The sequence below is a fragment of the Rhodnius prolixus genome, unplaced genomic scaffold (genome assembly GCF_049639745.1).
Source record: "Rhodnius prolixus isolate KJV_2025 unplaced genomic scaffold, Rpr scaffold_9, whole genome shotgun sequence".
NCBI lineage: Eukaryota > Metazoa > Arthropoda > Insecta > Hemiptera > Reduviidae > Rhodnius > Rhodnius prolixus.
This window is the reverse complement of record NW_027411604.1, coordinates 3,377,442-3,404,830: the sequence shown is the minus strand read 5'-3', so window position 1 is coordinate 3,404,830 and position 27,389 is coordinate 3,377,442. Positions and strand designations below refer to the sequence as shown.

General features: G+C 34.6%; 1 protein-coding gene across 2 annotated transcripts in view; it reads left to right on the top strand.

Annotated features, from left to right (window-relative positions):
* nmo (serine/threonine-protein kinase nemo) overlaps positions 1-27,389 on the top strand; it is a 283,418-nt gene continuing 256,029 nt past the window's right edge. The window contains exon 1 of one of the 2 annotated variants that reach the window (XM_074127876.1): positions 1-588. In XM_074127876.1, coding sequence (XP_073983977.1) covers positions 419-588 — 170 coding nt within the window. In that variant the 5' untranslated portion in view covers positions 1-418. The remainder of the gene's footprint in view (positions 589-27,389) is intronic. The other variant, XR_012458383.1, reaches the window with a different exon arrangement.

Below are 27,389 nucleotides of genomic sequence, written 5' to 3'. Positions count from 1 at the left end.
CTTTCTTCAGTGGCAGCCAACCCCAGTCTCAGTCCAGCCTTGCTCGTTGTCGTTTCGGTGCGGAGTTTACGTTGAGTGTGCGGACTACCAGAACTGTTCCTCTCCTCTCTTTCTATCTCTATCCTCCCATATTTTTTTTTTTTTTTTTTACAAGACTCGTTTCCCTTGATTATTTAATTAACCTCTAATTTAAAACCTTTATTTTTTTTTTTTTAAATCCTTCCTCACCAATTCGGAAATACAAAAGTTTTCATTACAGTGGATAGATAGGAAAAACAAGGATTCGGGTTATGGTACCGCGGACTCTAAGTTGACCTGTGTTTTTGTGTTCAAAACAAAAAAGGGTTTTTTGTTTCTGAATTTTTTTTTTTGTAATTTCAATTTTTTCAAAAAAAAAATTACTTTAAATGGCTGTGAAATGGCAGTAGTGGGACCTAGCCGAGGAGGGGCTCGGGGCAGCATGTCTGTAATGCAAGGGGCAGGACAAGCAGTTGTTACAGGGGCACAGTCCTATTATCATCCGCCGCCCCCTTCGCAAGATCTACAACCCGATAGACCTATTGGATATGGTGCATTCGGTGTTGTTTGGTAAGTCTTCTTTTTTGCTAAAACTTTTACACCCCTCCCACTATAAATAAAGTCTTATCTCAAACAGAATCACTCATAGTTTTTTTTTTTTTTGAATCGTTAATTATTCCATCCTTTACTGCGCTTCAATCTTGCACCTTAGTATATGTAACTTTGCAAAAACCCCTGCCCCCTCCAGCAGTCCTGTCACCCATAACGGTCCATTCAACCTTGAATCTGCAACCCGCCTGATTATCAGCTGATCTCACGGGCTCATTGACGTCTCTCTTATCACTGTCTTCCTTTTTTTTTACTATTTAAAATAGGCCTTTACTTCTATAGATTCTTTTGCTCATTTAATAAAACAGTTTCGTGAAGATTTCTTTTAGTTTTTTAATAATTTTTTCCCTTAGTTTAAGTGGGGGAACACATATACGAATGCTTGTTTTATTAAAGCTCCAAGCGATGAATTAAAGGGGTATCTGCTGCATCATATGCTGCACCGCTAGCCCATCTGTTGAAACCAGGATGTCCTGTATTGTTGGACCTATTAAATGAGTGTCTCTCAAACTATATACAAAACTTATCGGATGTAAAATTGATTCGTCTTTGCCATTCTCTGGAATAAAAAAACAAATTTTAGGATTTCTTAGATTCATTATTTAGGTAATGTTTTCAAGCATTATCTTTTCGCTCTTGAATCGTGTTCTTCTTCATTGTTTAGTGCCTCCCTAAAAGCTTTTTAATTTCTTTTTTTAACTATATCTGGAAAATTAATTGCTCATTAATAATGTAACCTTTCTTTTTTTTTTTTTGTTGTTCCCATTTTGTATGAAACCTTCCCACTTATGTCTCTCTTGTATTCCAGGGAATTCATTAATTATCTGCTAGCTTCACGATTATCTAGCTTATCTGTATTTCTTACTGGTCTATTAAAAAATTATCTTAAATTTGTCAAAAGCAATTGGGTGAAAACTGCCTTTCTATTTTAGATCTTTTGTTAGTTATCATTCTGCTAAAGTTTTACTGACTGAAATCCATTCTGATGTTACATAATACAGAACTTTGTTGTAAACATGTCAATACTTTAATGATTTATTTCTTTTAACTGTGTCCAAAAATGTTTTATAATTTTATCTTATTCTTCCCCCGGAATGACGGCGAGTGACGAAAGCAATTTAGGGTGTGTATGGGAAAACATTTTTTCGAGTTCCCTTGCAATTTTCGCAGTAACTTTTTCAAATTTTTATTTTACCCTTCAGGTTCCATTTTCCAATGTTTCTTGTAACCCTTTGAATTTCATTAAACCTGTACTTCATTAGTGGTCTTCTTTTAGGAGGCTCGATCTTGCTATAGGTAATTTACCCAACTTGCACTCCCTTTTCGGCCAGATCTGCGTGAATTCTTGCACAACTCTGTGTTCCTTTTATTTTTCTAATTGCAAATTTCCCTCAGTAATTTTATGTTTTATTTTTCTTCCAACATATTTTTCTTTACTCCCGTTCCTTCCATTATCTCCATGTTTTGAGATCCAATTCTGGAAGTTCTTCGCATTTTTTTCCCCCCCTTTCAATTTCCAGGTCGCTTAAATGTTCGATTTCCCTTTAGGTGTATTTTAAGTCAAAGTAGAAGGTTAAACTAAAGGCTGTGATAGCGAGCATGATAAATTCTTTATTTCTTTATCTTTCTATTGGATGAATTCCAAATAAAATAGCCATTTAGTTTTATATATTTATGAATCAGTCTTCTTAAATATTTTTGAAATTCTACCGACCTGGACAGAAAGATAGAGAAATCTGTTGCAGATAATGTTCTTAGATTTACTTATTAATCATTGCATATTTCTGCCTGATATTAACATTTCATCCATCTTCTGTTGTTCCATTAAATTGGTTAAATCTTGAACAACCGGATATTCGAGCTTCAAAAAAAAATAAAAAAAAAAGCAATAACTGTAGGCTCTGAGGACATCGTTTTTTAAAGTTACCTTTAAAAGCTTACCTTGCATTTTTGACTTTTGGTAAAGTTTTCCCTTGTAAACGTGGATGTGGTTTACCTTGTTTTCCACAACAAAGACAAGTTTTTTACCAATAATGGCTTCATGATATTTGATATAGTTGACAGTAATGTTATCCTCATTGTTCTTCCTTTCGCAAATCCTTGTAACGCTACCAGAGTAACGCCCTGGTTACTAAGAGAGATCTTTTGCTTTTTAATGAGTTCTTTTTACTCATTCCTTCTTCTTATCCCCTCAATTTGTTCAGAAGTATCTTTTCTCATTCAGTAAACTTCTTTTTTTTTCAGATTGTAAATTATTTTCTTTTCTCCCGAATCCTTTCAAGTGTTTCATTATTCAAATTTTTAATTGCCCGAAATCTGAAGTACGCGATGTTTCATTCTTCTTTCACTAACCGCACATTTGGATTTTTTTTTTTTAATACTTCATAAATGCTAAGAATCATGAATTAATCCCTCTTCATTCATCTTGTAACGAGTGAGCTAAATAGAGACATATTAATACCTCTATACGTAGGCATGGAGATACTCTCCTCAGCTCCTTTGTGTAGGTCTTAGTATTTTGACGTAATTGAATAAAATAACAATTTCACTGCATTTGAACTATTTATTGTTACTTTCTTTCCCCATGAAACTAAAGTTGCCCGTTAAGGAAACACAGAACCACTTTCTGCTAGAATAACCTTTACGATCTTTACAAAAAAAAAAAATCGATTGTAGTAGTTTTAAATACCTTAATTGATTTACAAAAAAATGTTGGTTTTTTGAATTCTGATCAGAGGATAGGTTTTTTTATGGTTGCCAGTGAAGGTTAAATACTAAACCAAAACTCGCATCCATCAAATAACTCTGGGTCTAAATATTTTGTTTACTTTTGGGGCGTGGGAAAAGTACATTATTTTTCAGAAAACTGTCCAATTTCCAAATTGTTTTTTTAAAAAATATTTTCTAGATTATTTAAAATCCTCATACAAGTTAAATTACAACGTACATGTGCTTCTGTAGTAATGTTTATCCTAAGAAATCCAGTTGAACGTCTGGTCCCCAAATGCATACATCTGGTTGACACTAGCGTCAATGCAGGAGGTTCATTTTTTTTTTTGTGTTAACAAAACACAGTCGCAATTCTTGTTTTTTAAATTATTCATAAATTATTTGAATAATTATCTTTTAAATAATTGTTTTTTCGAGCTAATTTTTGTAATGAATTTATATAACCTTAGCTATCTATTTGTTTTTTCTTTGTCATGTTGAAAACCATATTATTACCTCCCAGATTAAAAAAAAAATGAAGCTATTAGTTCCCCTCTCCTTAACCTTAAACTAATTTTTCATTATTTCTTTATTGTTGATTATATTTTCAACACACTTACGTCATATTATTTCTTGACACGGCCTATTTAATAATCATTTCATATTTTTTAAAAAAGTTACGAAATGCTTCTTTATTATGAGAATTTTTTTTTTTTGTAATAGTATTATTAATTAATAAGAAAATTTCATAAATTTTTTGGTGAGAAATGCCTGAGAAAGAGAAAACGCGTGAATTTAGTGTATTTACTTTCTCTTACCTCTCTTTAAGGGTCCTCATGCTGATTTTTACAATTTCGTGTTCTAGCCGGAAGTACGTATTAACGGCACTTTTATCATTGTGAACATGCTCAAAAATAGTTAAAAATTCCAAGTTTCACAAAATTGCAATGACCGTAAACTGTTAACAAAAGAGACAAAAATCGTGCGGCTGTTCATATTAAACTTTTACTGTTTGGTATCTCCATGGCAACTCGAATATTTTTCTTTTATTGTCTACTAAAAAGTTGAAAACGTGACCTCCAACCACAAATAATGTGTTTGTGAACTACAATACATTTCAATTGCAGCTAACCTTATCTAACCTTGGAATGATTCTTAAAGTCATCAATTAACAAAAATAATAATAAAAATTAATTATTACGCAGTTTTTGTATTTATTTATTATGATTTTTAATTCTTGTCATTTTTATTTTATTTTTTGTGTCCATTTTGGATAAATGCTTTAGAATAACCTTTTTTTACCAGACACATATTCAGCGTTTTTTTTTTCATTTTTATTTAACCTGAATTCGTTTGCAATGGATACAATAACAATGAAATTTAAGTGCTATTATTTTAACTTTATTTGGCCATTCGCAATATCAAATTATTTATAGAATTATAATTTATAAATTAAATTTTTTGGCAAATTCTAATCTTTAATTTCACATCCACTTTTTTTGAGAGAAATTATTAGGGATCGTGACAGCTTTTTGAAATACATTTTACACCGGAAGTGAAAATGTTGAAAGGTTTAGGGAAGTACGTATATCTTTTTTTCCACCCCTTAATAAAGTCAGAAGTGAATGACCGATTTTAAACTTTCCATGGGTACCAGTAGGGTGTAGGGTGTAACCCTACCCGTTAGAACGCCATGTTGTTTGAACCTTTGCTGTTTACATAAATTTCGGGTGCGGTATGAGGATCCCTTCTCGCTATTTATCGGGTTACTTCCTCTTTTATTTAGTAATCGCCTATTTTTTTTTTTTTTTTTTTTCTAAGGCGGGGCTTAACGTCCAACTACCAATTAGGTTCCTCTTTTATTTATTATTATTTTTTTTTTTTTGTTTTATGATGATTTAAGGCGCGTCAACTTCTAGGGTTATTGGCGCCCGGAGCTTTTTTCAGTGCACTGCCGGGTCTCCGGACAGTGTTCTCTCGTAACAGACTACACTGTCCATCACAGGACAGTGAGCTGTAAGAAGCTCCTAGGAAGAGAAACTATCTAAGGGACAGCAGCTGGATGCGAACCCGGGACCTCCTCGTGGGAGTCCAGTACGCTAACCGCATAGCTAATCCCTTCCCTTACTATTATTATTTTTTGGTATCTAGTTTTAATTATAATCATGATCCTTATTCATATAAGTTACATCTCGTAATGGTGGCTAGAAATGTAGTTACAAAATTTCTAACTAAGATTTGTGATTAGGTCTTAATGCTTACCAAGATTATGATCTATGATATTGGGTTGGTAATGCTGTATAATACCGTTAAATGACCCTTTAGGGAGAAATAACTCCTCTACCATACTCCTAAAACTACAGAAGCACCTCTTTTACCAATTTTCCTTGGATCAATGCTTCAGGATAAAAGTTTCTTGAGAGCTGAAAGGAGTTAATAGTGAAGATTTTAAAGAAACCTTGTCTAGCTAAGTGATAGGGTTTGATTTAGGGATGAATAGAAAAAGTATGAATGAAGAAGTATGGTTTTGTTTACAACACTTTCAATTACTACAAGTTTTGGAAACACATTTATACTTCTCACAAAAAAAAATTTATGTCGTAAAAACTGCCCATTAAACTAAATCTACGTGTATGTATAATTTAGAAATTTATAAGCAAACTAGAAATCGATACTAAATTTAATTTTTTTAAAATCGATTTTATCCGTCGTAGCGTGTATATTTCGGACTTTCAATCTTCATCATAGAATATCCGTAGATTTGTAGTTCTAACCTCGTTTTCAGTTCATAAAAAAATAATGATAATAGTCCACGGAGGAATTTAAAAATAGGGAAAACAGTCCAAAATAAGTGCCCAATCTATTTAGTGGAGGTGATTTACTTCCAGGTGTATCTCGAACACATTCATGGTGATCTACAAGTATTGTCAAACATTTCCATGAAATTTCGATTGAGGGCCCTTTTGGGGAGAGGAAGGTTATTTATAAATCTACAACCTATATACAGGGTGTCCCAAGCTATATGGATAACGACTTTTTCTCGGAAACTAAGATAGCTAGAAAAAAACTAAAAAATACGTGTTCCCTTAGTTTTTTGTTAGGAATCCAAATTTACTTTGTAAATTTTTTTCGGTGCTTCCAGAAGCGAGATACAGGCACCAACTTCATTTTTTCAAATGGGAAGGTGCGATTTTTATTTCAGAAATAGATTTCTCTATTTTTTTAAAGAAAAATTTACTCGAACGGTTTTTTTCTGTGAGCGATATTTTAGAAGTTATGAATGAAAACATGATTCTTATAAGAAATTTCAAAATGATAATATTTTAACGGTTTTTTGATTAAATAAGAAGAAAAGTACTATTTTATTATACATTTTACTCCTCATTAATATTACAGATCATGCTCGAACTGGCCTCCACCATTAGAGATGCATAGACATGCACTTTCCTGCCAATTGCCCCTTACTGTCAAAGAAATAGATTCGGCTTTAACCGACTTACAGGTATCTATTATTCTCTGCTTTAGTTCATCTACAGATGCCATCCCGACTTGATTCTGATACACCTAGATTTAGAAATGCTTTTCGATAAGCAGAAATAAGGAAAGAAAGAAAAAAGTTATGAATAATCACCTTGTTTTTCAGGTATCCCCAAAGGAAATAGTCCATAGGTGTCAAATCCGGTGAACGAGATGGCCACTGAATCGTCCCCCATGTCGATATAATACCATGAGGCATGTAAAGAGATATCTCGATAGGCAATTTGATGGGCATGTTATATCGACACGAAGGGCGATTCAGTAGCCACCTCTCTCACCGGACTTGACACCTATGGACTATTTCCTTTGGGGATACCTGAAAAACAAGGTGATTATTCATAACTTTTTTCTTTCTTTCCTTATTTCTGCTTATCGAAAAGCATTTCTAAATCTAGGTGTATCAGAATCAAGTCGGGATGGCATCTGTAGATGAACTAAAGCAGAGAATAATAGATACCTGTAAGTCGGTTAAAGCCGAATCTATTTCTTTGACAGTAAGGGGCAATTGGCAGGAAAGTGCATGTCTATGCATCTCTAATGGTGGAGGCCAGTTCGAGCATGATCTGTAATATTAATGAGGAGTAAAATGTATAATAAAATAGTACTTTTCTTCTTATTTAATCAAAAAACCGTTAAAATATTATCATTTTGAAATTTCTTATAAGAATCATGTTTTCATTCATAACTTCTAAAATATCGCTCACAGAAAAAAACCGTTCAAGTAAATTTTTCTTTAAAAAAATAGAGGAATCTATTTCTGAAATAAAAACCGCACCTTCTCATTTGAAAAAATGAAGTTGGTGCCTGTATCTCGCTTCTGGAGGCACCGAAAAAAATTTACAAAGTATATTTGGATTTCTATCAAAAAACTAAGGGAACACGTATTTTTTAGTTTTTTTCTAGCTATTTTAGTTTCCGAGAAAAAGTCGTTATCCATATAGCTTGGGACACCCTGTATAAGGCGCCACGGTAGCCGAGCGGTTAGAGACGAGACCTGCGAAGCTAATGTGTATTGTAGTACCTTTAGATTTTCACAACTCCACAGAAATCAATGCAATAAGTAAAACAGATGGTCGATAATAGAGTGTGCTGATAGGCTAGGCCAACAAGCACACACACTGGCGTGACTGACGTGAACGACGGCCATCCAGCGATAGCAGTCGTAATATATGCCATAATAGCTGGAGATACACGACTAGATAGTCGACGCTAGGTTCGCAGTTGGTCGCGAGGCCACCGACGCTTCAAACGTCGTGGAGGAGGATTAGTTGGGTGAGTGGAGGTTGAAAAGGTTTTTGCTCTAAAGGATTTCGTTACGAGAGGATAGTTTGGGAATGGTTTCAAGAGATGAAGGGAATTTTTAAGGTTATTGTGGGTAGTTACAGAAAGTAGCAATGGCCTAGGGTGTGTAAGATTTTTGATGCGAAAATTCAGTTCCGTTTGTCCATATAGAGGATGGTAGTGAGTAGTACAGCTGTCTTTTGTTACGTAGCGTCAGTTTCGAACTTTTACTAATAGTTTTTAGAAAAGTTTATATCTGTTATTTAACTCAGTTCGTTTTAGTCGAGTCTGAGGATTTCAGGTTAAGTCTATAGTCGAGGTTAAGTCCAAGGTAACATATAATATGATTGAGGGTTATACGGAAATAGCATTTTCTTTTAACGAATTAAATAAATTGTTGTTATATAGAGTTCGAAGCAAATTCCCCGAAACGGAAGTGACTCTTTATTTAACGGGAAGTACACGTCCTAGAAAATGGCTCCTACCCCACAGGCTAATGGTTGGGCTTCTCTGTAAGGTTACCATTTCAGTGTAATGTACTGGATTTACTACAGATGTTACGTAGAAATACACGCGAATTAGAAGAATATTAATGAGTGTTAGAACTCTCGAGAATTGGAAGTATAAGCGCCTGTGAAGCAGACTGGAAAAGCCTTGAGAAACTTTTTCAAAAGATTTTTCCATTTTTCTTTGTGTATGTGTGGTAAGGGAGGGGCGATGTGCGTGTAAAATGGTAGGGGAAAAAAGTGTAGCTTAAGTAAGAATGCCAAGTTGGCCAAAAAAGAAGATGGTAATAATTGTAAGCCGAACGTGTTTAGCTTTGTTTACTTAATAGTTTATTGCTTTTCTCATGTCCACCTATTCTTCTATCTCACAATAATTACTAGCCCTAGAACATTTCGCATAAGTAATCCACGTAGATAAGATAACTCTAATCACAGAACATAATTAAGAAAAAAAAGAAAAGGTGATATCGGTTGGTCGAGTGAACTACTTTTCAGAACCTTATCATTGTCGAATGTAGATAGTGTAGTTCATTGTTTCGGGTCGAAACAATAATACTTGTGACCAAATCACACGATATTCTCTTATAACACAATGCGAGTTCTTATTTATGTATTTATTAAAGACTCCTAATTTTTTAAATACATTCCATTCTTGCTTATATCGTCCAGTATTTAAATTAAAACTGTCCCGGTAGGACAGTTGTATAAGGGTTGATCGTCAAAAACTGCACGAAAAAGCGTAACGTTGAAAAACACCCAACTTTGGCAATTTTTTTCTCTTTTTCTGTAAAAGATAAAATTCCCAAATTTTCTTTAAATTATAGAGCGAATCCTCCTTTATAACTGTAATTTTTTGCAACAACCCATATTTTATAGATTTCTAGAAAAAAGTTGTTGAAAATGTGCAATAACGGCATTTTCAAAAATTGGTCTGCTCTTGTTGTTGTTCTTGTTGTTACCTTTTTTGTAAACAACGTACAGCCTAAACGCGCGAACCGATTTTCATGAATGAGGTGTCATTCGATTCGGAATTTTATATAGATGTGCCTTTTTTGGGGGTCTCGACGGTGTACATCGAAAGGGAGAGGAGTTAGCCCCATATGAATGTGAGGCCCCCTTTCAAAATTATTATTTACTATAATAACTCTTGTAAATCTTGGCCCGATTTTTGATAAAATTTGGCTGATTGAAAGGGTTAAGGATCCCCTACGTAAAACATTAAAGCGACCTTCTGCTCGTACACCTATTAAGAGGAAGTATTGCAATCGTTTCATATTATCACCGCGTGAACCTTTTTTCATTGAATGAATGGTCATTTATTTCGAAATTTTTTCATAGTCTTGTGTTCTGCTCTTATATTTACAAAAATTGTAAGTTTTTAAGTAATATAATTACTTAAATTAAGGTAATAAGGACTCTCATGAGTTATAACTCTAAATTTTTTTGTTGTTATTAATAAATTTGTCTCCTACAAAATATTTCAATTCATAGAACCATGATAGATTTTTTGTTTTTCTCAATGGACTACACAGTCTATTGTTTAACTGTGTTGTTTTTCATTTCATTTTATTTTCTAGTTGTTTTGGGGATTGTAGAGGGGGTAAAAAAAAAGGGGGCGAATCTAATATTTGGTGTGAACGGAGGCGGTAGACTGTGACGTGTATATGAGCCGACATCGGTTCAATATTATTTGCCGCCTCTCACAACTCTGTATTGAGCCTCCCTCTCAACTGGTTGTTGTTACCATTTCCACCTCCTATCTTGTAGTCCACTGTCCACCATCTGCGGCTTTCGGCCATTAATAATTGTGTCCACTGCATTTTCATTGTTTTTTTATTTTTTTTTTTTTGCAAAAAAAAAAGTTTAACGTAAAAAATAGAAAAAATAAAACTTGCGACTTCCTTTTACGAAAGTATACTTCCGTTTACGAGTAATAAAAATATTGACGGAGCATTAAGTTGGCGTAATCAGCCAAACACTATAACACGCAGTTAAAAAAGTAATCGCCGGTACATTCACTTAAAAGTTACAATGAACTTCGTCTGTGTAGGGAGGGAACAAAATAAAGTTCTAAATTTAAATTTAAGACCTAATCTTGAGCCCCCAAGTTCATTTCCACTGTCTATAAATAGATCTGTATCTATTTGCTAATAGAGTTTAAGCCAGTCATTTTGACGGGTTCTTTATTTCATTTAATGTAAACAATGAACTTCTTTTATTTTTTGCAAATCATTCACTCCTAAAATAAACGCATCGTATAATAAACAATGAGAAGAATTTTATTCGTTAGTTAACAAATTAAATAAAAAAAATTTTTTACAAAAGTTACAAAGTAAGCTGAGAATAAATAATTATTGTTTCAAGTCTAACCCCCCTCTTCCACCCACCCTGAAGGTATAATCACCAATAATGGGCATTGCAGTGACACGACGAAGTTTTATACATATACAGGGTGTATACGGAGGAGAGGTCGAAACTTCCGGGAGGTGATTCAGCAGCTCAAATGCAACAGAAAATATTCTCTTCACTTTGGCCCGATTCTCAATAGTGTCCAAGATATTTGCATTTTTAAACTTTTCCGTCGATATTCGCGATTTTCACCATAAAAACTGCCGTAACTTTTCTATCCTTTATCCTACAACAAATCTACTTATTTCGATCGAAAGAGCATTAAATTTCCTATAAATTTGGTTGGTACAGAGCCTCAAAACGTTTCTTATAACAATGAAATTTTTACATTAATATCTTGAAAAATTCGTTCTCGATGATTTTTGTTAAAATTTTCAACTGCATTTTCTCAATGGTTAATGAATCAAGGAATCATATAATTTCAGAAAAAGTTGCGCATTTATTGAGCTTCAAGACCATATGGATTTTTTTGGTTTTTAATAAAACCCTACCCCGAACAGAGGGGTGTAAATGCAGAAAACTTGGATTTTGCGTAACCGACTTTTCACTACTAATTTACTCAAATATCAATTTTTGGAGAAGGAACAAAAAGAAAAGTAACCATTTTAGTTTTTCACAATTATTATTTAATAAAACGGAAGTAAAAAATAAAGTAGCAATAAAACACAGAAGTGAAAAAGTACAATAGGCAGGTGCCTAGTTAAAATTGCTACAAAAATCGTTCGAACTATTCAAACAAGGAGGTTGAGAAGAATTGTGGCAAATTTTTAGTTTCTTGACTACAATTGTTTGTGCAACATATTTTAACGACATAATGGAGGTTTTTTTCCATCAAAGTTAATTAATAATAATTCAAAACTAATCAATTTTTGGAGAAGGAACAAAAAGATTATTGAGCTTCAAGACTATATGGATAAAGGGTAGAAAAGTTACGTCCGTTTTTATGGTGAAAAACGCGAATATCGACGGAAAAGTTAAAAATGCAAATATCTTGGACACTATTGAGAATCGGGCCAAAGTGAAGAGAATATTTTTTGTTGCATTTGAGCTGCTGAATCACCTACCGGAAGTTTCATCTAGAACTTTTTATTTATTTATTTAGTTACAATCATCGCATTTTGCGTTATAAGCAACAATCTTAACAATAAATAACAGAATAACAGAGTGGAGAAGTTACCCAGTGGTAACACTCCAATAACATTCTACTGACTCTCTTCATCAGAGAGGAGATTGCGATCGCGAGGCCACTGTCTAAAAGTCTGGGAGAGTTCTGGAAGATAGATGTTGGTACCAGTGGGATTGTGATGTGATTGAATGTTAAGATGGAATTTTCTGTGACGTGTTTTCAGCAACTTGTGTTGCACGAAAGGTATGTTCAAGTCTGTGTGAATGTGGTGTGATTGGTGACGTAGAAAGGAGCCTTTAACTGTAGAGCGAAGAATTTTAGATTGCAAGGACTCTGGATCCTTTGCAAGATTTGAGCGTTTGGTTGAACCCCCACAGTTCGATGCCATAAGCCCAGACTGGCTTTAATATACTTACATATATGTCTTTTGTTGTCCAGAGTGAATTTTGATAGTTGTCGAGTAGTCTTTTCAGTTGTCCGAAGCGTCTGTTGAGTTCTGTTCTCTTAAGTCGAGTATGAGCGGTTCCATGTAAGTCTTCTGTCAAGGTAAAGCCCAAGGTAGCGGACTACTGGTTGACTGCTAGTAAAGAGCGGACTACGTTGACTATTAGTAAAGGAATTAAATTGTAAAAGATAGGAGAAAGAGTGAAGCGTAATGTTTTGAGAATATGTTTCGTTCAGTTTGATAGCCCCATTTTTTGAACCATTTTTCTAAGGGGGTGAGTTGAGACTGAAGATTTCTATGAGCTATTAATGGATCTTCAACAAGAACTTACAAAAAAAAAAAAATATAGGTTCCTTTACGTGTTACATCCGGTTATCCGATTTGTGAAGCAAAATAACAAATTGCGATACGAGAAGGGATTAGCTATTGCGGAGGTCCCGGGTTCGAATTCCCAGCTGCTGATCCTTAGATTTTCTCTTCCTAGGAGCTTCTTACAGCTCACTGTCCCAGTGATGGACAGTGTTGTCTGTAACGAGAGAACACTGTCTGGGAGACCGGCAGTGCACTGAAAAAAAGCTCCGGGCGCCAATAACCTTAGATGTTGACGCGCCTTAAATCATGGAAAAAAAAAAAAAAAAAAAATAATGGGCATTGCAGAGACACGTCGAAGTTTTATGGGGGGGAAAAAATCGATTCCTTTACGTGTTACATCCGGTAATCCGATTTGTGAAGCAAAATGCGGTGCGCATAGAATGTGTAAAAAAAATGGGCAGAAACCACGTTTTTTTAAGGAAACTTGAAATTTTAAAACTTGAACTCTCTACTCCAAAATCTGTACTCAATTGCATGTCTTTTCTTCATACTTAGTATACAAAGAATGGTGGTACTTTTACAAAAAAGTTGTGCAAGTATTTTACCCACGCATATTTCTAAATCTATTGTATACTTAAAATAGAAAATCTAGTCCTAGAGAGAGACCATTTCCTGTTAAAAGCAATTTTTAGTATACTCTGAAAGAAGAACAGGATTTCTAAAGGTAACAAGAGCTTGACATTCCCAAAAATTACTTTGCCCGCAATAAATAAACGTACTGAATATGATTTAACAGCTGTCAAAATGATCTAGAACAGCGTTTCCCAGCTTTTTTTTTGACTCGCGTACCACTTGGTGGTAGTACATCCTGCTAAATTGTACCACTTCGTAAAAATGATTGTATTTCGTGAAATTTGTTACTCCGAGTGTGTTATTTTATTATTATTATCTTTATTTGTACGGAGATACAATGTATCTGTTACAAAGGAGTTCATGTTCACTTTATAAACTTCGTAAAGTGTAAGATCTTAGTTTTAAAACTTTTTTTAAATAATTAAAAATTGCGTACATATTTTTCTCTTTAAAATTATTAATTAATTTACAAAGTTCTTCTTTAGGATTATTATATTTGAGCCCCAATCTTCTAAATTAATTTCTTTTAAGTATTTCAACTACCTGTAAGTACCAATTAAATTTAATGTTGCTTGGATAGAGCTTACTCATTACAATCCAGTCTCTTTAAGCAGATATTTACATAGTTATCATTTAAGTTCTGTCACATGATAATTCTATTAAATTTTCTTTATCTGTTATTGATAATGATGTAGCTTTCCCTAAATTTTCTTTATAGAAGGTGTTTGAATTCCAATTATCATTTGTGATTTCGGGTTTTGGAAAATACTCCATGAAAGACAATTTTAATCCTGTTAAATGTGTTATTATATTTTCTCGTATATCTTGAGACAGACTAACCTTATTACTTGTACATATTAACAACTTTACTGTATAATATTATTTATTAAAATAATTTTTATGAATTATAGGAAAGGAGATTTTTTTATGCTTTAATTATTTTTATGTCCGCCATTACTGATTATTTTTCGCGTACCACAGGTTGGATCTAGAATATTTGTTTAAGAAAAAACAATTCATCGAAGTAGACGATAACCAAGTTAATAATATTTTTAATCTATAATTATAGTTAACAATAACTTTAATCATATTAACTAACAATAATACAATAAAGTATTGTTTATTCTACATAAGTAAATAAATATAATAAACAATAAGATATGGTTACTTTATTATTCAACATTCAGAACATAAATAGTCATTTACATGAATACATCACACTTGGAGTTTACTAAGGATGAAGAAGGCCCTTTGACGTCATTGTTTTTGTATTTTCATCTACTTTTTACTTCAATTTATCTAAAAAAAAAATCGGTCTTAACATTTTATCTGAATTTCAGTAAGTGTTGAAAACTAATCACAAATGTCTTTGGGTAGATTCTTTTTAAATTGATAAGAATTAAATTTTAACTAAAAAAAAAAAATAGAGGAAGTTATTTGGATTTCCGGTCCAAAAATACTTTTTTCGTACTTTAATAATAAAATAATATTTATTTTGGGGGGGAATTCCTTAGTTCAGGGAAATTTATAAAAGCGTATTTTAAAAAATATAATTATATACACAAAAATGATAAACAATCATTTTTACAGCTAAACATCTATAACTTTAGAGAAAAATAAATAAAATTCCTTAATATCACTGATAAAAACTTCCGTAAACAAAAATCCAGTGTTACCACTACACAATTGTAAATTGAAATTAACTGAGAATAAAAGGAAATCAATATGTGCGCATGGCAATTTTTTTTTTCCACGGCTATCTTTAAAATTATCATTTTTTTTTTTGTTTAAATTAATTAAAGATATAAAATTTTACGGTAAAACTATTTAAAAAAAATAGTTGAAATAACTTAGCGGGGGCCGCCGGCTACTTCACAAACCGTATATTTTTTTATTACAAAATAATGACGTCCAGAAATAACATACGCGCACACAATGCAAATAAAATGTGCAGGTGCGTATGTTATGACGCACATACAAAGTGTACAACAAACAAGTAGTCAGGCGCAAACGATAGAATCGCTAAAAGTTTTACGAATAGATTGAGGAACACCTGGTGTCAGCATTGATCGATTGTAAAAAGAATAGTATTTTTTTTTTTCTTACACAAATGGCTGAAAAATAACAAATAAATGTACTATAAATAAAATAAATACGCTGGTAGGATGTGTGGACTAGCTGAGTGGTTAGCGAATACTGGTTTCCAATACAGAGATCATAGGTTCGAATCCAGCTGCTTGTGCACTTAGATTTTCTCCTTCAGGGAAGCTTCTTTTTTTTAAAAAAAGCTCACTTTCCGGTTGTCTAATAATGAGAGAACACTGTCCTGGAGGCCGCGCAGTGCACTGAAAAACTGGTTTCCGGGTGTCAATAACTTAAGATGTTGTGGAGAATACTCTCATGACTTTGTAGCTTATAATCCAACACCTTGTTCCTAATTACATACAGGTAGTTCTCGACTTACGACGTTGATCCGTTCCTAAGCGGCGTCGTAAACCGGTTTTTCGACGTAAGTCGAAACATACGTAAACTATACCATATACAGTACAGTACTGTACTGTATTACCATAATAACAGTACAGTTCTGTAAGCACTTAGCCTATCCTAACACAGTACCCTACATAATTATCAAAAAATACATATAAAATACTGTACAGTACGTTTAATAATGAAATGAAACAGTAATAAAAAACAGTAGTCTACTGTAATAAAAATGTCATACTACTGTTCAGTACTGCACACCAAAACACGTACAGTAGTTCGCGGGCTTTTCATAGTACAGTACAGTAGAAATAGAAATAGAAAAGAAATTTATTATTCTGGGACAATTGTCCCCTAAGAATAAATACAGGAACAAATAGAGGCCTTAACAGTTTGGCCTGTGATTATAGAGAAATTAAATATTTACAAAAGGGAAAATATAATAAGTGAAAATGAAAGTAAAAATAAAATAATAAAACAGCAGAAATTAAGGAAATAAATTAAAACAATTAGAATTTCGGAGGAAGCTGAATAGAAAGTAGATAACTGAATAGACGGGATTTAAAGATAGGTAGGGTAGGAGCATGGCGGACAGATGATGGTAAGGAGTTCCAGAGAGAGGTAGCACGTATGAGGAAGGACTTGTCAAAGGATGAGGTACGGTGAGAGGGAATATAAAGATCAGATGAGCGAGATCTAGTGTTACGGGAATGGATGGAGGATTTAAACTTAAGGAGTTGAAAAATATAGGAAGGCCTTTGAGACTGGATGACTTGAAAAAGGAAAGAAGCCAAAAAATATTGGCGGCGATAGACAGGAAAAAGCCACTTCAACTCATCGTAGCAGTGCGAAATGCGAGAGTCTCTGGAAATGCTGAAAATAAATCTTATGAAGCAGTTCATGAGGCGCTTAAGCTTAGCTTCAATATCACCAGATAGACCGCCATACACTAAACAACCATAGTCGAAATGGGGGAATATAAGAGAGGAAACTAGGAGTTGCCGGGTCTTAATTGGAAAAAGGTGACGGGAACTATTAAACTGCTTAAGGATATGGATGGAACGACGAGAGATTTGAGAAACATGGTTTTTCCAGGATAGGTTTTGATCGAAAGTGATACCAAGGTTTTTCACAGAGGAACAATATTTTATTGGGGTATTGTAAAGGAAAAGATTAGGAAGAGGAGCCAATGATTTAAGGAGGGGGTTGGAGCCAATAACTATAGCTTTGGTCTTTTCTACATTCAGGGTAAGCTTATTGTTCGTGGCCCATGCTGAGATGTTATTGAGGTCTTCTTGAAGTTTAAATACAGCTTCAAACAAATCCGACGGGGAAAAGGATATGTAAATCTGAAAATCATCAGCATAGAGGTGATACTGGGAATGAGAGATGGAAAGAGGAAGGTCATTGATGTAAATTGAGAAGAGGGTGGGAGATAGGGAAGAACCTTGAGGTACACCGCGTGACAAAGGAAGAAGTGAAGAAGGATTACTATCGGGAGTGACAACGAATTGGGAACGATTAGACAGGAAGGATTGGAACCAACGGAGGGTGCTATTGGAAAAAGAGAGGGATTGTAGTTTAGGTACTGTAAATGGGAGTCGTAACTACGAAACGTCGTAACTCGAGACCGTCTTAACCCGAGGACTACCTGTACTTGATAGTACTGTTCCCATTGTATCATCTCTGAGTTAGTTCGGCACTTCAGAAGTTACAAGCAGGGGGAAAGTGACTTGTGATAGTTACTGTAACTATCATGTAACTGTGCCACTGTCAGATTCGAAATTCACTGCTTTATGGGTGGCTGTGAAAATGAAATTCAGTCACCTGGTACGCTTGAAAAAAGTCTTATGGTCCGATTGTTACGGCACTTGTAAGAAAGTAGTTATTTTCAGTTGGATGTATTGAAGTAGGTCTTTTAAGTGATAACAGATAAAAAAAAATACTTTTAGTCTATTTTAACAGGAGTTGTATGTTGATAAAAGTTGTAGGGAAAAAACCGACTAACATACTTCTCGTAATTTTGTTAATCCCTAAACTCGTGCTTGTAATTATGTACTAAACGTATATACCACATTATATGTATAGTAAAGTAGGTATGTGTAGAATGTACCAAGGTCTTTCTAATCGGCCCCGTTATATTGTGAAAGGCGACTCTTCAGCTTCACATTTAGACTTTCTAGATATGTACAGGGGGGAGGAGACATTACTAACTTGTGAACGAGAATTTACCATTATTTAAATTTAATTTTTTGGGGGCCATTTTTAAAGAGAACTTAAGTCGTCTTTTTTTTAATACAGAAATTACAAATTCCTGAAACCGCTTTAATAGCGTCAGTTTATGAGATCTGACCAATCACTTTATTGTGCCGATTTTTCCAGGATTTTCTTGGTAAAATTCTATTAAAGGCTATTTTCCGAATGGGGAGTTTGGTTATGACTTTTTCCCCCTTAAAGTAACATTTCAATAAATATATAAACTTTTTAAACGACCCATTACTGGTACACCCTACTATGAGAGCAACTAGACGACCATCCTCACCGATCTGCGAATCCCCATTTGTGTTGCTGACCTTGCCCCCAGTCCTTCTCCGCTATATCAAATTCCAATCCAAACTTTACCTACATCCATAATCCCTTAATCAGTAACCTGTCCTGCACTAACCTCCTCGTAGACTGGAGGCGCCGATGGTCTCGCGATTATCACCTGGTCGAGAGATAAACACAAGGCCTTCCTTCGTATTCAATCGATTTTCGGTATTTTACATTTATCGATCTCATGGTGGTCATCGATGGCCTTCATAAATACCCTTCTAGTTATTTTTATTTCGTTTTTATGCTGTCATACGTTCGTCATATTTGCTTGTTGGCGTCTATGTATTACGTAGTTGCAAATTAATTAATAAAGAGGGGAAAAAATAATAATAAGAAGAATCAAGGGAAGGGATTAGCTATGAGGTTAGCATACTGGACTCCCACGCGGAGGTCCCGGGTTCGAATCCAGCAGCTGACCCTTAGATTTTCTCTTCCTAGGAGCTTCTTACAGCTCACTGTCCGGTGATGGACAGTGTTGTCTGTAACGAGAGAACACTGTCCGGAGGCCGGCAGTGCACTGGAAAAAGCTCCGGGCGCTAATGACCTCAGCTGTTGATGCGCCAAAAAAAAAAAAAAAAAAAAAAAAAAAAAAAAAAAAAAAAAAAAAAATAAGAAGAATCAAATATTGAACACGAAGGTTCAAATTTGAAGAAAAATATTGGCTTTCCGGAAGGAGTATTTCTCTGCAAATGTTTACTGTTTAAATTGTTTCGAAAATGATAACTTTATAGTTAATATCAAGTCAGCTACTTTTTCAGCATACATAGTAAGTTTCAAGGTCATTTAATTGCGTATATTTAAATTACTATGGTAAAATATAGTCGTGTGAGTGTTCCCACCAAATCTGATTTTCTCTTACGTCCTTTAAAATAAAACCCCAATACGTCCTTTAAAATAAACAAAAAAACCTAAAAGCAGGCGGACTTGTTGTTGTAAATGTTTATATGCACAAGTTATGTACTAATAAGGAAAAATCAAAAATCTAATTTCTAAGCGTCTTATTTTTCCGCCGGAAAAAGGCTATGTTTTTTCCGGGAGAGTGAGAGAGAGAGAGAGTGAGAGAGGCTATGTTTGAGAGAGAAAGAGAGAACAACTATAATTACAGTCGTAATGGATTTGAAATCGTTATTTTTTTTTTTTTATAGCCTATGTATCGATTAATACCATTCGATTACCTAGCAACAGTCAATAGGCTGTAAAACATTAATATTATCAAGGCACCTACAGGGTACTGGAATTTAGAATTTAATAATTACTTTTCACTTCTTTGGCGGGTCTTTTAAGTGTAGAAAAAAAATGTTACGGGTAGACTCACATGACATCGAACTGTTGTTAATAAACTGTTAGTTTATTCAAATTTCCTGATATCGATTAATTAGAGTTTTAATACTTTTTAAACAGCTGTTATAAATGACGTACGCGTATACTTAGTTAAAGTGGTTATACGTACATATTTTGTTTAAACACAGTTTTATTTTATTTGGTACGCCTCTTAATTTTGGATTCCTGCAAAATGATAAAGGTTTTGTTTTTTTTAACTGAAGTGATAGTAAGGGAGAAATATTATATATATAAATAAGGAAATTGAAAGTAGTTCGGGCGGGCGCGCGCAAAAAAAGAAAGAAATTCTTCTTTCTTTTGGAGGGAGATTTAGAAGAAACGGAACGAGTTTTTCTTAAACATTTTTGGGTATGTACATCAGTCTGTGTGATATGTGATGAATAGAGGTATTCCTCCTCAGTCTCCGCCTACCCTGCTGTGTTCCTCTAGTTCCCATTCCTCTTAGTTCTTTGGCATTTGCTGAAGAAAAGTAGGAAAAATGTTGAAGTGGAAGAAAAAGAAAAGGAAAAAGATAGGAAATTCTCATACCCAATACTTAACACAAAAGATGCAAAAGTTCTTGGAACTCTTCAGAATTCAGAAAAGTTTTCTTTCCTTATTTTTGGTAGTCGGACGGGCGGAGGGTTGATTTTCTTCATCTTCTACTGCTGCTACTTCTTCTTGTTCATCCTCTTTCCCCATTCTACCCGACATTCATCTTGTGGTTGGAGAAAGTATATCTCTTTATCTGTGCTCTCGTTTTTTTCTGCTTCTGCAGCCAGTTCTCTCTGTTCGTTTCCACTCAATTCCCGCTACTGCTACTTAGACTCCTAGAAAAGGTATTCTTGTTTCCAGTAGACTGTATCTTGTAACCAGAATCCTGGTAAACCCTGCACATTCTGACTTTTCCTCTGCTATCTTAGTAAAAAGAGAGTTTTTCATTCGTTGTAGGTTTTTCTTTTTCCTTTTTAATACCATTGAATTCTTATTCAAGCATAATTCACATTCTACATTTTTCCATCCACAATTAAGTCATATATTCTTTCCTAACTCTTGCTTTGAACTGTTTTTTTGTTTTCGCCAAGAATTTGGTGTTAAGCTCCTGTGATAAAAAAAAAAAAAAAAGCACAATTCTTTGCAACTCCTACAACCTGAATAAATATCTCCTGGACTCCAACGCGGAGATATCGTATCCAGTTGATGGCATTTAGATTATTTTTTTCTTTCTAAGAGCTTTCTTAGGCTGGAAACATAGTGGTGCGGCGAGCAAAAACGGCGATGATAGCGAAGAGCAAAGCGGCGGAAACAAACACACAAGTTAACCGTATGGGACCGCCCCTAGTGGGGAGCAAAGCGAAGATAGAGCAACGCTACCAAGAGAGAGAGTAGAGCAACGTGTTGTGACATGTTTAAATTTCTTCGCTCTTATCGCGCCTCAATTTTCAAAGGTTATAATGGATACTATTAAATTTATTGGTGTAGTTTTTTTAAATAATCCTCTGTGGGACCAAAAGAATCCTCTCTGTCAAAACAGATTTGGGTTGGATAAGGAATGGGACAGGATTAATGGGGTTAACATTGAAATTCGTCATTACTGTTCATTATTTTTGGTGACTGAATCATAGTTTCAATAGGATGACAAAATTAATGCCATTTTCAGTCATGACAAACTTTATTATGCCGAGCTTTCGACCTAGGGACTAGGTCCATCTTCAGGGCTGTGGAACATATTTACAGTGTGTTAACTATTATATTACAATGAATATGTATAGTGTAACGAAAATTGACAAAAATATTTACCTAATTTACAATATACTGTTTTACATCATTAGAGGGTTGGTGTGTCTTCTGTCTTGTCTATTTATGGACTGAGTGTGATCGGTCTGTGTGTAACATGTGCTAGTCATGTTGTGTGGAAGTCAGTGTTGCCAATTGTCAAGTATTTTGTAGTAAGTTTGTGTATATGTTGTTTAACTTTACTTTTGCAAACTTACTACAAAATACTTGACAGTTGGCAACACTGACTTCCTTACAACCAAACACAATCACACACAGACCGATCACATTCAGTCCATGAACAGACAAGACAGAAGACACACCAACCCTCTAATGATGTAAAACAGTATATTGTAAATTAGCCCTGAAGATGGACCTAGTCCCTAGGGTCGAAAGCTCGGCAGAATAAAGTTTATAATGACTGAAAATGGCATTAATTTTTTTCATCCTGTTGAAATTCGTCCTTTTCTTGATTAACATGCCTTCTAACACTGGTTAGTATGTAATCAAATGTTGAAATAGACATGTCGAAAATAAGCAAGAAACTTGCCAGGATGCTCTCGAAGTTGTTTGGTACAAGTGATGGAATTCACCAAGTTCATGTCTAATCCTGATTATATCATGTACACTGCAGCTCCTACTACTAAGCTGCTGTAAATATTCAAGGAAGAATTTTCGTATAGAAATAATTCCTCTCGCATCATGTCTCGTCGAAAGGAGAACGCGACTAATCTTGTCACTATGGTGCATGGCGACTGCTTTGCTCGCTGCTCGTCGCTCTCTTTGATTTGAAGCAACTATCATCGCCGCTTTGCTCGCCGTTCCACTATGTTTCCAGCCTTACAGCTCCACTATATTATGGTGATGGAGAGTGTTGTCTGTGTTACGACAGTACACTGGCCGGAAGGCGCTAGTGAACGCAAAAGTTGACGTTTCTTAAATTTAAAAACATCGTGAAAAGTTGTAGGAACCTTTCAAAATGCTTTTTTTTTTATTTCCGGTTCAATGATTTGGACAAAAAATGATATACTTCCGGTGAAAACTGGACAAGATCAAGACACTTTTCTCTAATTACTAAAAGAAAGTAAAAATTTATAAACAAATTTGAATTTCAAGCAAATTTGTCTATCTGTTGTAAGTATTTTGTAGTTAAAGAATCTCTTATATATAGTAGAATAGGTTCTGCAGAAGGATATATTTTCCTTGTAAAAGTGTCACTCTATTTGTCTCACTAAGGTTGAAGTATTGTGTGGTACATTCTCTAGCTAGCTAGAGCTAGGTAGAATAAATTGTATGCCAGGGTGCATAGTCCTGTATTGGTATAAGGGAATCCCTTTTCTTTATTATTCCAGGTACTATGAAGAAATAAATCTACCTGTACCCTTAAGTTCGTGCCCTAACTTAGTCCCTACTTCTTATAAACCTTGCCAACTTCTTTTTCTTTGTAGAAGTCCGTCCTCCCCACTGGACTTAATCCTCCTTTATTAAGGAGGGCACAAAGAACCTGTTTAAAGGTTTCCCAGAAAAGTGGGAATAAAGAAAAAGAAAAACCTGTTCCACTAGAACTTTAAAAGGTTTGGCTTTTCAAAATTTGGACATTTCTTTTTAGATGGGTGGCAGGTGAAGGAAGCTATTGACAGTCAACGTTCAATAATCCTTGAAATATTAAACCCAAATTATGGACGTATCTGTGTATGTATCGACTAAAAAAAAAATCGATACATTCAAGGAAGTTCCAAATTTTTTATTTAGTTTAGGCACCAACAGGAAGGATGCCACGATAAGGTTTTGGCCAAAATCGGACTACCGGAAATATCGCTTTACTGAAAAAGATTTCCTGCAAACTTCCTGTCGTTGATTGACGTAGATCTGAAACTTTTTATTTGTAAAAATTTTTTCAGTACACTTTGGTCTCCCTCTCGGTGATTTAGTGATTAGGCTTCCCCTCTAATGTGTCATTACTGTACATTGTACTGGCTTACCACCTGTACAGTATTATTAAGAATCAAAAGTGTGACTCAATTTCCAAATTTGATGAGAATCAGATGACCGGAAATGCTCCTCTATCGAATAGAATTTTCCGTTTTCTATTTTTTTTACACATAAATCTACAAAGTTACCGGAAACCTTTTGCCCCGTAAATTTAATTGTAGGTTATTTCTTTGATAGAGTTGTTTGGAGATAACTACAAAAATTTGTAAGTTTATTAGTGATTAGTTACAGAAAATCGTGTGTATGAGATAAAATATGAACCAAGATTTTGACAAATCTTTTTATATTGAATGAAGCTTAAATTAAGCTCCAACTTGTCAGTCTGTCAGTCAGCTATAATATTCTGTACGAAGTACTTTTACAGTAATAGTGGCTGAGGGGAGGGGGGAAATAAGTTAGTTAGTTACCTTGGTTACGGCTAGAGAATTCCTTTGTCGTTACTATTCCCCACCAATTTCCTTGATGAGGTCATTGTACAACTCACCGTTCAGCGTGTAAAAAAAAAAAAAAAGAAAAAAAAGCAACTTCCTCATTCTGTTTACTCATCAGGAAAAATGGAAAGTTTTTCTTCTCGTGAAAACTATATTCAATCGAAGAGAAAATTTTCTCTATTTTTTTTACGCATTCTTACTCTGTCAGGTAAAAAGGAAGTGTTAGGATCGTATCAAAGAGTTTTTAACGGAATTGAGTTTTTTAAAAATTATAAATTTGACTGCGTACTTTGTTAAGTTCAAATTTAATATTTCCTGACGATAATAAACTTTTGGACAAAGTCATCCCCCCAACTTTAAGTACCACTAGTTTTTGTATTGTCTTAAGCAAGATTCCTGGGGAAATTCCCATTAGGGGGATACTTTTCGATGAGGGGAATGGTGGGGCTGTTTTCTAAAGTTTTTTTTTTTTTTTTTTGTAATGTTTGGCTCTGAGTTCGAAGAAAATTCTAAAACCACCGGAAGTACCGCTTTACTTTTTTTTGTACTTTCCTGTTTTTTTTTTGTTTTTGTTTTTACGACTTCCGGACGGTGAACTGTAAGAAGCTCCTAGGAAGAGTAAGTTCATCTGATAACTAGCAGCTGGTTCTATGACCTGCGATCTCCACGTGGGATTTCAGTACGAAAATCACTGAGTTACTCTCGACTCTCGAGAGTGTCTTCTTCCAAATTTTATTCTAATTATTAACTTCCTTTTTGTGAACAACTCGAGATAATTACCAGAGTAAGAGAAAGTCCTGCGAGTGTTCACACCAGATTTCTTTCCACCCCCCTTCACAAATGCGGCCCGAATTGGCAAATCTGTTGCGCAGCTGGAAGAAGACCGGTCCTGAAATATTTTGAACCTTGAACTATACCTTCTTTGGATTCACTTTGGCCTGGAATGGTTACAAGCAGAGAACCCTCCACACCGCCTAATCCTTGATAGACCTGTACTGCCAGTCCTGTCTACCCGGCCCGGCCGTTGTTGAACTCTATCTCACGCCCGTCCATACAGTTTTTGTATTACCCAATCCCTCTCACTTTACTAGCTCCCACCTTGTAGCAAGATTCCACTGATCTCCCTTTCCACGGCGGACAACCCAACCCCAAAACTCCAAGAGGAGACTTCATTCCTGGGCATCGTCATACTCCTTAGGTAATGTGAGACCTATCCTGGGGACCTATCTCTCTCTTCTCACGCTGTCTCCGTCGAGCCAAGTATTTCGTGCTTCTTTCTTTGGCCACTCTCTAGACTTAGGCACGGCCCTTCTGTTCTGTGCTAGCCACGTGTACACCTACTCCTCCTCCTACTGAACTTTCCCCTCATTTACTTTGGGAGGGTGTTTTCCCTCGCTTAAACTTCACAACTTCACCTTGTATAAGTTCGCCCATTTCAATCCTATTTCAATTCGTTTAATCAGCACTTCCGTTGTAATTATTTTACTACTTTTAATTACTTAACCAATCAAAGTACTGTTTAATTTCTTTTTTTATTATTTAAACCATAGGGCTCCAAATTATAGAAAGCTCTAAGCTAGTCTCAACACAAAAGCTGTCTTAACAAATTTCCCCTTATCCTTTCAGAACTTATCGTAATTTTACTGTAAAAGGAGTTGGTAGGCATTTGTTTAAAGTACCATATAATAAGTAAGGTAATTGCCTATTTTTACAGGCGGGCTTTACGTCCAACTACTAAATTAGGTGTAAATTTCTCATATTAACCATTAAAGGTATAGACCGGGGAACATAGCCTAGTACCGCAATACATCTTAGCTTTGCGGGTCTAGCCTCTAACCGCTCGGCTATCGTGGCGACTAGCAAACATACTTTACTGCAAATTTCTCTTATTAATCTTTAAAGGTATAGACCGGGGAATATAGTCTAGTACCGCAATACATCTTAGCTTTGCGGGTCTATCCTCTAACCGCTCGGCTACCGTGGCACCAGGACCATACATATGTATATAAATATTATTACTTTTTATCTCTTTTCTAAATTTAAATTATGAAGATTAGTTTTAAATATCCTTAATATTTACCCGTCATAGTACGTACGAGTACATTTTATCCCTGACAATTTTCGGACTTACATCAAATTATATGAAGTCTAGTGCTAGACGAAAAATATAAGTGAAGTCTGAAACAAGTCAGGTATACTACAATAAACGTGGATGTTGCGATGTACCAAAAAAAACTACAACAACAAAGGTTTCGGACTGTAATTTTCACTACTTCAACAGATTACATTGAAAGTTGAATTCTTCAGCAGTAATGTGGAATTTTTCTTCTGGATTGGTGGGGGGAATGACCCAAGTCGCCTATTATTTTGACATTAAGCTTGTTTTCGGAAAAAAGCTTCGTAAATATATTTTTAGCTTTCGGTTCAATGAAGATTTGTCTCTCTCGTAAACCGATTTTATGAAAAAAAGGTTAACTTATTTCCTGTTTCCGTTTTAAATTTTTTATTTTTCGTAAATCCTCTGCTTAGTTTTAGATTGATTAAAATTCTTCTCTAAAGTCAAAATCCGTATCTAACACATTATTTTTTTATTAATAAAGCTATGGCTTAAGAAAGTTGGAGTTAAACAGCTTAATTTTAACTACAGCTTTAATATTCAACTTATATTTAAAGTTTTTAGTGCATTTTTAAGCATCACTTCCGTTAAAGAAATGGTTAACATTAGAATTTACCTTAATTTACGTACTAAAATGTAAATTTAGTTACAAAGGATCATACTTTGTCCTAACTAGCAATCTCACGTCAGGATTTCATTCTGATCTATTAATTACTTCCCTTCCTTACATCGCTACATCAATGCTTTCATTATTTCTATTATTATTTTATATGCTTCAATTTTCACAATTCTATGTCGACAATCTTTCATTTTCTTCGTTTTAAGTGATGTCAGAAAGTGAATTTTTCTTGAATAAAGCGAAAAATAAATCGGAAGAATTGGAAATATAGGAAAAGTTTTTGTGGATTTTGAACCGTCGTAACACGCTTGTTTTTTGTTTTTGACATATTTCGAGTTTTCATCCCTCATCAGAGGATTATGTTTCTATAATGCACTTCATTAGCTGTCTAGAATGTATTTTCGTTCTCTTTTACAAGTACATAAGTAACAGTGATAACCGAGATAAGAGTTACCCAGTGGTAACACTCCAAAA